We start from the raw sequence: 10,803 nt of genomic DNA on the forward strand, positions 1-10,803 counted from the left end.
GTCGGAACGAATGTGGCTCAATAAGACCTATCGGAGGCGCGTGACGCGTGACTGGAGCCAACCCAACACAAAGAAACTACTACACTACACTGCATTACACGCATTACATCAACCGAACTACCCTATCCCTATTCGTGTCTTCTGCTCCGTGCTTCTGCTCACAGCTTCAACAGTGCCAACGACACTCGACAGTGCTCTTCCTGACGCTCAAACAAAATGGCGACGAACAACGAAGTACCGGCAGATATTAGTGCTAGTAATACTACATTGTCCGATAACTCGGTGAGTACATTTACAATTTTAACTATTATATTTGAAACATATTCATATTACGAGTAAATTTATCGTGTGTCGTTAGAGATATTGAACCCTCGAAGATGTTGAAAAATTTTTTGTAGTAATAATGTCGTCGCGATATCGTGCTCGTAATAATGCTCAACGGAGACGCATGCTTAAATATCTCGTGGTCATCATCCATAACGGTATTACGTATTCCTAAAAATCTCATTTCACACGATTGATCTGTCAATTGAATAATACACAAAAAACAATCAAAATTAATGGTGACAGCATGATTAAAAATTACGAAATGACACGTTTTTATTAAATTAAAATTGTACATGAAATTTCCGAGTGAAACGCCGAAAAAAAAAATTGTTCCCGCATGTCTATTTCCATGTCGGCCCTGCGCGCGCGTGTCCCGCGCGCGTATTTTGTGGTGTTGGTAAAATATTCGATTAGCTCGAAATGGACGCCTAACTTTTTGGCGGGCACGTGGACGCAGTGAGAGTTTGTTCTTGCAACGATTGAAATCTCAATTATCTCCATCGACGTGTAATCGTCTTCCATATGAACAACATTGTAATTATAAATTAAATTAACAGTAACAAATTTTATGGTTCGACGTATAGAGTTTGCAAGTAAAGCTTCATTCTACTCACCGGCTCGGAACGGTATGCCGGCCTACCCATGACGCTCATAACCAAAGATTTCACAGTCTTTTATTTCATACAGATGTCAACTAATCGAATCAATCACTTTTGTAATCAATCAATTCGAATCAATATCTGTAATAATTGTCGACGTGGATCATACTCATTTATAATTTTTTTCACGAAACAACTTGTTATTTATTTTTTAACTAAATTTTCCATCTAATCTGTTACTAATTATCGTTAAGATAAAAATGCAATGTCCGTTTCATGTTAATCACTATTCGTATATTTTTGGTCCATAAAGAAAGTTGTTACGCTGCCTTAACTGTTTAATTAATGACAGTCATCAAAGTTTTAGATGCTGTGTTTTTTTACTTCGCGTGTTTGTAATTCATTTATTGCAGATTTTTGTTTTGAGAATACAGTGAGAATAATTGCAATAATTGATCCATTGTGAGCACATCTTTTTGGCAAAAAAATATCTGAGCATGTTCTCAAAATAATCGATATATTTATATTGTAGAGTAGAATATTTTTGAATTTCCTTTTCTCATTTGATATAAATAATTTTGTTGTAACAATGAGTTCAAATAATTCAAGAACATGCCATTTTCTATTCCGCAAGATATAGACAAAAAAATACATTGTTTTTTTTTCTGTTTTGTGTCAATGACTAGACATCAAAAATGGAAACAATGGAAGTATCGGACTCTATGACATCGGCATCGAAAGATGCTGAAAATGCTGGTTGCAATCATAAACTGGTGCCGGTAGACGAAATGACTTCGAGGGATTATTACTTTGATTCTTATGCTCATTATGGCATACACGAGGAGATGTTGAAAGACGAAGTTCGTACAATAACTTATCGTAACTCAATGTACCACAACAAGCATCTGTTCAAGGGTAAAACGGTACTGGACATTGGTTGCGGTACTGGTATTTTGTCCATGTTTGCTGCAAAGGCAGGGGCAGCCAAAGTAATCGGTATCGAGTGTTCCAACATTGTGGAGTATGCAGAAAAAATAGTGGAGGCTAATCATTTATCAGACATTGTAACAATAATTAAGGGAAAAGTGGAGGAGGTTGTTCTGCCTGATGGCTTGGAAAAAGTGGATATTATAATATCAGAATGGATGGGTTACTGTCTGTTCTACGAATCGATGCTCGACACTGTTCTATTCGCCAGGGACAAGTGGCTACGCGAAGGTGGAATGTTGTTCCCGGATAAGGCAACTCTGTTCATCTGTGGCATAGAGGACCGTCAGTACAAGGATGAGAAGATCAATTGGTGGGACGATGTTTACGGTTTTGATATGTCGAGCATCCGTAAAGTGGCGATAAGCGAGCCTCTCGTGGACGTTGTTGATCCCAAACAAGTTGTAACGAATGCATGTCTTATAAAAGAAGTTGATCTTTACACAGTAACTAAGGCTGATCTCGAATTTTCATCACCGTTTAGTCTACAAGTCCGCAAAGACGATTACGTACAAGCTCTCGTCACGTTCTTTACCATCGAATTCACAAAATGTCATAAGCGCATTGGTTTTAGCACAGCCCCTGAAGTACAATACACCCATTGGAAACAGACTGTATTCTACTTTGACGAGTTTATGACTGTGAAAAAAGGCGAGGAAATTTGCGGTGTGTTCTCGATGAAACCAAACGCTCGTAATTATCGTGATCTTGATTTCAGTATCGAGCTTGATTTCAAAGGTGAATTGTGTCAAGTTCACGAAACAAATACTTACCGTATGCGCTGATATCCCTTTCCTTTGACATACTATTAAGATTCGGAGATGTTGATTTCTTTCCTCCCATCTTCCTCGTTACAATAGCCTTCGCTGCACCTCACATAAAATATTTTCTATTGTCTATTTTAGCAAGATTGTTTAATTTATCCCTCGTACAGTTCACGGTATTTTCTATTGAGCTGATACTGTCTCTTGCCTGTTGAGTTCATCCAACAGAAAATAAAAAAAAAATCCAATTTGTTTCAACGATCAAGACGATTAGTAGCAATTTCAAAAATCCTCCCCTCATTCTAGGAATAACTATGAAATACATGAGAACGCATGAAGAGATGCGTATATCCGTTATGATCGATCGTGAATCGTGGATTCCGTACTCTATTATTAATCAGAATTTAGAGCTCGTACTATAGATTTTTAAGAAACTGTATGAAAATGTGTCCGTACAGTCGCTATTTGATAGATAAAACAAAGCCAAAATCTAGTGGGAAATTGAGTGAATGAAGCTTTATCATAACTAGGACAATTCCTTTGAATGAATAAATTAAAACAACCAGTGTAAAAATGCTTCGATGAAACTGCGGTTCCGTGGCTCTTAATAACAACGCCTTTCACTTTACGAATACAATTCTTTTTAAATCCAATATTGAAACAACGACGTGCCCGAAAAACTAGAAGAGCTTTGTTACGACTGTTGGTCATTATGAAAAAAGAAGAGCGACGAACGTGGTATTGTCATGTGCAAACGATTATGAATGAACAACTCGAAAGGAATAAACACAAATTTTGCGTTTGTGCAGAACTGTATACCTGCGAAAAATTTTCGCTCTTTTTATCGTCACACGATCACATACAGTTATATACATGTAAAGATAATAAAGTTAATACGTTTGCTATCCGTATGCGTTTACTTTTTTTCATAAAAATAATTTCTAGTTCCTCATATATATATTTTTTTCAATCCATTCTTCCTTCATTTATACACGAATTGTTCAATCCGATCGATTTATAAACTCCATAAATGTAACTTATATTCACACTGGAGCGAGATCCTTCAGAGAGTTGGCCAATTTTTGAGTTTTGTAATCCGTTCGTAATTGTATGAAGCTTACGAGAGTTGATCGATCTAGCATGGCCTGGAACAATAATTTTTAAAATTACTTGGAATACATACTATGAACCAATGGAAACAAACATTTGAAATCTGTTATTTTGAGAATGCTTAAATAAAAAGTATAAAAACGTAACTAACCAACTGATCACCCGTACAAACTTGTTTCAAATTAGCCGGTTTAACGAGAAGCAAATTGCACAGGGCATGAAGGGTATCGAAGAGCGAAATGACTATAGGAACTCCAAGTTCCTTTACGCATTTTCGATACTCGTTCATATCGCATATAGCGCACATGGCGCCGGCCGAATTGAATTGGTATTGTTGAAGATGCTCATAAATAACACGATGAAAACGTATACCTAGTTCGGATAAAACGTTTTCAACATTTTTGCCGTCAAGGCTGTCCCTTATATTTCTGATCATGAGAGTTACGTATTGAACTACTACGAGACAAGCTGGTGTGCTTAAAGTATCGACGTCGGTTTCCGGCTTAAAATCGGTTTTTCGTTGTTCGCTCTGCAAATACATTTTGACCCAACCAACAATGGCGTTGATGCTTCTGTCCAATCCAATATCCAATTTCATTTCGGTCTGATCCAAAACTACTTTTTCCATTGACATGCAGTCAGAATGTTTCGGAGTTGAGACAACAAGAGGAACGAGACTCTCGTTAAATTGCTCTTCAAGTAATTTGACTATAACGTTACATTGTCGTACAACATTGAAAAAATGTATTTCCGGTTGTATACGTGTCTCTGGTATCGGCACACTTTGAAGTCCCAGCTCGAGGGCGTAGTCGACATGTTCGTTCATCAAAAATTGCAAAAGTACTTCAAGAATTTGTACGGCATTGCCACATACATCGGCAGGTTGAGATAAGGTGCGACAACGTTCAAAGGCCAATTTGCTTCGTTGAAGCAGCGCAATTGCAAGTTCTTCAGAGAGAAAAGTCTCCCCACCGTAATCCTCAATCTGTGCTATGTTTATGTTCGTTCTTGTACCAATAACAGCCTGTAAATCTCTTCTCAACTCTTGAAATCCACCGGTTTGCAATTGCTTTTTCTGATGATTCTTCGATTCATAGTATTCCATCAACAGGTTTCGACACTTTTTTCTCAACGCGTCGAGCTCAACTGTTATGTAAGTATCGAGATGTTTTTGAAACATGTTTTGCGTGAGTTTCGTTAAATAAGCATCGTCCGTACCCATTTTGAAACGTTTCAAATCCAATGATAATTTACTTGTTTTTGAATAAAGATCGAACAAATTGCTTAGATATTTGTCAGCATCCGTTTTGTCAGTCAATTTTGCTACGGCATATTTTTGCAAACGCAAATGATAAATATTTAGAACGAATTTAGCCATGACTTGATCCGGGTTTCCGAAAACGCGCTCCATCAGAGTGTAATTCTTCGTGCACATCGGTATCACGTCTTGAAAAACGTCTTTACCACCGAACGAACCCATCTGACTCTGCTCGATAAACGCATCTATGCACTGAGAGTATCCCTTAAAATGGGACAGAACAGAAGCTAATTCTTTCATTCGATCAGCATCCTCCGCATTGTGAGCCCTTACGAATTCTTCAATCAAACTTCTCTCAATCTCGTCGTACTTTCCAGCAATCTTTGCTTTTGCATGATCAAATTTTTCTGAGGGCAACTCCTGCGATATTATATGCAACTTCTGTATCACATCCGCTGCTACATCCAACTGGAAGAAAAAATATTTTTTCTCTCCTATAACTTCTACATAAATTATGAAGAATGCGGATAATATTACATTGTTGTAACAACTTTCTTTTCGATAACATACCATTCAGATTGGACTAGTACTAAATTTTGAAATTGCAGGGGTTCACTTTTCATTTGATAAGTTTTTTACAAGCTCTGCAGCAAATTTTGTTTATTCAAAAAGTAAAAAAGAATTCGTGAAAATTATTTGAATGGGAAACAAAATTCACTCTGAATCATTTCACTTCCAGTGAGGCTAGAAATCTCGACTGGTGTATTGAAAGTTTTTAATAGAAATGTCACTCTGAATGAAATCAAATTTCGTATATCACTTTTTCTTGTTCTCTATTGTTATTGAAAATTCATAAGTCAAAACAGTGATTAATATATTTGATTAACGCTGTTTGAATAGAATGAAAAAATGATTACCGTTGATTTGTCAGTGAATATAGGATCAGTCAATGGCCCAGGACTGAGAAATTCTGCAAAATGTCTCATGAGTTTTTGAGCCTCGACCGCTCTTGCTCTCGGGGTATTGACACTTTCCAACTGATCACCCAAATGAAGAACTTTGGTTGCAACAGAATTGATTCTTTCGTCGAGCTGATGAAACAAGTCAATGGCGTGTCTATTTCTATCCTGGAGCTCAATTACTTCAAAAGTGTGCCTGGTCTCTTCATCCTTGACAGCTAATTCAAGTTTTTCACATTTTTTTCGCTGACGATCCTGCAATACTTGAAGATCTTTGATGGCATGAAGAAAAGTCTCGTGGACAAGAACAGGATCAAAAGAACCTTTCGAACCCTCTTTGCTACTGTCGTTTACTGTACGCCAAGCTAATCTTTCCACAAATTCCTCAGGATCAAAAGGCTCCTGTGAATAGTGAAAAAAATCTGCTCAATAAAATGTTTTGAATAATGCACGTTCCCGTGTAATAATACGTTTAGTGTAAATGATTTTTTCAATCCTGACCAAACATTGACACCTCATTTAAACAAAAACGATTAACACTTCTAAAAATTTGTTATTTCGTACCTGCTCCAATTCTTTCATGTATTGTTGCATCATTTTGACGCCTTTTTTTAACTCCACTCAACGAGTAAATATATATATATTGTTTTAATTAGGGAACAAAATGGAACGTCATCTCATATTTCCGTAATGAAGATTATCGAATTTCAGAATTTCAGAGTGAGCCATGTGTCAACCGTCAACCCTCAGCCATCTTTTGTGTTGAAAAAAGTTGTTTCGCGCACTACAAACTGTACTACACTATAGTGAATGTTTTCCTCCAATGATGGCTAGAGTTTTCAAACAGAAATGGGGAAAAATGTTTTTTTTTATGGATCAATCCTTACAATTTGAAATAATTATATGGACTGTGATGCAACAGATTAAAAACACAAACATCGTTGTAATTGTTCACGCCCCCCACCGATCAAATATGCAAAAACGCAAGAAGCACTCAAGAGCTTGAACATAGTCTCATTGTCACTGAACTTAACCTTGCAAATCATCGTGAGAGGCGAAAGTCGGAGATTGTTGAAGGGGTGTTGAACAGTGTATTATAAATTCTTGCAATTTCGAAAAGAAGAAGAAAAACAAGGAAAAATTGTGAAAACTTATATTTATTGTTTATTATCTCATATTCGATTAGCATATTTTTTAACAATTTCTCGATAAAATTCGAATACGTGCTGGCTAGCACTCCTGCATTTCTCCATCGAAGCAAAAAATTCATCATCGTTGAAACGTCCAGTAGTGTGGCAACAAACCAACTCTTTTTTTATACTTTCGAAAGCAAATGTGAAAGATGCTCGAGAATTTTGTAACTCTTTGGCATCCGGATCGAGAAGTAATTTTCCACTTTCTTTGTCAATCATACAATTGACTGCAGCGATAGTGTATTTCATTGGAAGACTGGAATTTATTAGTGCCATACAAGCAGCATTAATGGCGCAACCCAACAACTGCAATCAATAGAGGAAAAAAGTATTTTCACATGAAATTGATATACAGGGCATTTCATGCCAATTCAATCAGCATTTGATTTAGGATTGTAGTGCCTCTGAAAAGCACTCATAATTTTTTTTTCCCAAAAAGTATTGTACAAAGAGTTGAGCTCCTGGCACTCAGTCCATTTGCCCATTTAAACATTGTCTACCGACTTCCAGCACCTCCAACATCATGGACACAAAGAGAATGGGAAAAAGATTGAGTGCCAGGGGCTTGTCAAAAACAGAGACTCAAACGAATAAAATGAACCTAGAGTTGAAATAATAAAAATGAATTATTGATATTTTCAACATACTCCACCAGCATCTTGCATCTCTTGAATGTTTATAGAAATAGAGGTACTAGGATGTAGAGCAGTTATGAGTGAAGATTCACAGGTTTCTTTAATATACAGCTCTTTGGATCTGTCTTCGATACCTGGGAATAAAATAAAAATCACAGTTCATACATGAAAAGATGTTTTACGATTAGCTTTCAAAACGAATATTACAAATTTTTTAAGTAACGGTTCACTGACTTGGTGGTCCCTTTAGGGGACTGAATGTTACTTCAACACTGGCTTTGTCATAAATCATTTTCTGTAGTCTCGCCTCAACCGGTCCGTAGACACCAGCTATACAGGAAGTATTCCCTAATAAATAAAGGAAATTAATCAGTGATAAAAAAAAGTTAGATATACAGATTTACCTAGTTTACGAACCTTGCATAAACATGGATGATCCATCTGACATAGAAAGCTGATTGAGTTCACAATTCATCGGACGCAGAGCGTATTCTACCTCCATCGTAATTTCACCCATTACATCGATTCAATTCGAATTGAATAATTAAAAGTAGCAGCCAGTCGCGATTGATCTTTATTATATTCTTATTTGTGGTATTCCTTTTATGTGGTAGGTTATGTTTTGAAAACAAGACTGACCGGGGTACCGGTACCGGTTACCCTAACGCCTAACGTGACCGCAATACACCTCCGTGAACTTGGCGAATGAATTTTGGATTTCCGACTTATTTTTTTGAATGTAAAGCATTTTGTCGATCTCTTGTGATTGTCGGCTCAAGATTATTGACGCTTGTCGGAAATTATAAATTAATAGAAAAATGAAAAAAGTAGGTGAATAATAACTCGATTGAAATAATTATGCGGCGGGTCATAAATTGTACTTGATCATGACGATTCCTATTTGATTTAATCTCCTAAATTTTATACTTTTGAGCACTTTGCTGTATGAAAAGCGTTGTTCTTTGTTTATCGAGCTTTACAAACTCCATTTTACCTAGATATTGTTACAATTTCGGTAACATTAGGTTTTCTATAGACGAACTCAATTTTTCAAAACTTCTATTATTGTCAGAAAAGCGCGGCGAGGTTATTCGATTTTTTCGTAGTTAAAGAGTCACGCAGTTCTGTTGTCACTGAACTACGATTGATGTGATTGTTGCTTTTTGCAATTTTTTTTTTGCTCTTCAGCTCAGCCAAAGTCAAAACTGTAACCCTTGCCGTCATCTTCATCTCCAATATACGGTAATTTCAGCCGGCATGATTATAAAAATTGTAAATGTTTAATAAAACGAGTCAAATAAGTACAACTCCGCTTGTCATTTCTGTCATTCGAAAAATAATTTTTCGACGATTGTTCTATGTATGGATCCATGAGAACAGAAAAGATAGTCATGCTTTGAGTTTTTGCAATTTTTGTGTTGAGGTTATTCACATAAAAACAAAAAAAAGTATTTGCAATCAATTTTCAGATATGTAGTACAAATAAAGTTGTTCCAACAAAGGGAGCAACTGATTTTTATATGTTCAGAATGCAAAAATTTTACAATTCCAGAAAGGTTCAATTTTAAAGCAAATTCAATGGGATTTTTTTGCAGATATGAATCGTTGTCTGCCAATGCACAATGCTATTAAGTCGTTAAGCTGGCTAGAAGGAACATGGAGAACTGAAACTATTGCGCAAGGTCAATTTCCAACAATAAAACCATTCACATACTGCGATGAAATAAAGTTCATTTCGATTGGTCAGCCGATGCTGAATTTTGAGGCACAGAGTTGGCATCCTGAGAAAAAAAATCCCATGCACCGAGAGGTTGGATTTCTCAAAGTGATTCCAGAAAGTAACAAAGTGGCTCTTGTAGTTTCGCATAATTTTGGACTTACCACCATTGAAGAAGGTTTCATCGGTGACAATGAAATTAAACTGGAGAGTGTATCAATTGCTAGAATGTCACAAGGTACTAAGGAGCCTGGCGTGACAAAGGTAAATGAGAATTCAAATTAATTTTTATTTTGATCAATATTTAATGCAATTTTGATTGCATTAAATGCATTGGTTGTTGAAAAACACATGTTGAGAAATTATTTTTTTTTTTAATTTTTCATAGATATACAAAAAAATCAATCACTGAAAGAAATTATGCAAACCAGAGGTCAACATTGATGACATTCTGGAAAGCTCAAGCAATTTTCTCTTTCTGAAATTCAAATCCAAAAAACGTGCAGAATGTACTATTGATTTTGATACAGACTCTAACTTAGACTTCTTTGAAGGCATCGAATTTTTTATTCCTAATACCAATATTTTTGAATCCATTGATTCGAAAATTAATTTTTTCTTTGTATCTCTTTGCTAATCTTCAGAAGCATTGTTCTGCCCAAATTGATTGAGCTTTTGCAATACACCCGTTGCTTTATTTTGAGTACTGGAATGAAATTCGAGATATTTATGTTTGTGGAATTTTTGTTTCTTAAAGATTGGAATTTAAACAACCGTTACTCTGTTACTTTCCGTAATAAAATTCATCAAGACACTGCTCAAAAAAAATGTTCGATTCCAAATCGTAGCGTATTATAAAGCTTATTCGATCCAAAAGCGAATTCGACTTCTAATGTTTTAAAATTTTTATAAAATTATTTTACAGTTGAAAAGAGAGTTGAAGCTCGTGGGAAATGATTTGGAGCAAATTGTCCACATGGCGACTACGACAACGCCGGAATATGCAGAGCATTTGCGAGCGCGTTACGTCAAATTACCTAGATATGAATAAGCCAGAAGGGAAACGGAAAAAGTATAAATAACAATAATATTTATCATCTTTGTACAAAATCTTTGTTTATATTTTCATGAGTGATTTTTTATGATGAGACGAACCTAAGGCTGCTGTGAAAATCGCAAGTTGTATCAGTTCAATTTTTTCGATTAAAGTATTCAATTATATTAAGTAACGTAAGTTTATTTATTTTCATGAAA

At 35.9% G+C, this 10,803-nt stretch overlaps 4 protein-coding genes across 7 annotated transcripts; 2 read left to right on the forward strand and 2 right to left on the reverse strand.

Annotated features, from left to right (window-relative positions):
- The first annotated feature begins 51 nt into the window (after window positions 1–51).
- On the forward strand, window positions 52–3,584 carry Art1 (arginine methyltransferase 1). 3 transcript variants are annotated; one of them, XM_043417102.1, is made up of 2 exons: window positions 52–282; window positions 1,613–3,584. In XM_043417102.1, exons 1-2 carry the CDS (start codon window positions 217–219, stop codon window positions 2,696–2,698), a joined length of 1,152 nt encoding a protein of 383 aa, XP_043273037.1. In that variant the 5' UTR covers window positions 52–216; the 3' UTR covers window positions 2,699–3,584. The 3 variants fall into 3 exon arrangements, with proteins under 3 accessions (XP_043273037.1, XP_043273038.1, XP_043273039.1); XM_043417103.1 differs by lacking the exon at window positions 52–282 and adding an exon at window positions 708–861; XM_043417104.1 differs by lacking the exon at window positions 52–282 and adding an exon at window positions 817–953.
- Window positions 3,471–6,996, reverse strand: Sec10 (Exocyst complex component Sec10). Its single transcript, XM_043417101.1, has 4 exons — window positions 6,569–6,996; window positions 5,963–6,406; window positions 3,939–5,513; window positions 3,471–3,822 (listed from the first exon to the last, which is right to left on the reverse strand). The coding sequence occupies exons 1-4, from the start codon at window positions 6,599–6,601 to the stop codon at window positions 3,721–3,723; spliced, it is 2,154 nt and encodes a 717-aa protein (XP_043273036.1). The 5' UTR covers window positions 6,602–6,996; the 3' UTR covers window positions 3,471–3,720.
- Window positions 6,997–7,145: 149 nt separating this feature from the next.
- On the reverse strand, window positions 7,146–8,500 carry Rrp46 (exosome complex component Rrp46). Its single transcript, XM_043417105.1, has 4 exons — window positions 8,250–8,500; window positions 8,067–8,180; window positions 7,845–7,966; window positions 7,146–7,503 (listed from the first exon to the last, which is right to left on the reverse strand). Exons 1-4 carry the CDS (start codon window positions 8,347–8,349, stop codon window positions 7,177–7,179), a joined length of 663 nt encoding a protein of 220 aa, XP_043273040.1. The 5' UTR covers window positions 8,350–8,500; the 3' UTR covers window positions 7,146–7,176.
- Window positions 8,501–8,521: 21 nt separating this feature from the next.
- LOC122409492 (peroxynitrite isomerase THAP4-like) lies at window positions 8,522–10,778 on the forward strand. Of its 2 annotated transcripts, XM_043417107.1 has the most exons (4): window positions 8,540–8,659; window positions 9,021–9,074; window positions 9,428–9,813; window positions 10,475–10,778. In XM_043417107.1, exons 3-4 carry the CDS (start codon window positions 9,430–9,432, stop codon window positions 10,598–10,600), a joined length of 510 nt encoding a protein of 169 aa, XP_043273042.1. In that variant the 5' UTR covers window positions 8,540–8,659; window positions 9,021–9,074; window positions 9,428–9,429; the 3' UTR covers window positions 10,601–10,778. The 2 variants fall into 2 exon arrangements, with proteins under 2 accessions (XP_043273044.1, XP_043273042.1); XM_043417109.1 differs by lacking the exon at window positions 9,021–9,074 and having other exon boundaries at window positions 8,522–8,659.
- The last annotated feature ends 25 nt before the right edge of the window (window positions 10,779–10,803 follow it).

This window comes from Venturia canescens, chromosome 4 (assembly GCF_019457755.1).
Source record: "Venturia canescens isolate UGA chromosome 4, ASM1945775v1, whole genome shotgun sequence".
NCBI lineage: Eukaryota > Metazoa > Arthropoda > Insecta > Hymenoptera > Ichneumonidae > Venturia > Venturia canescens.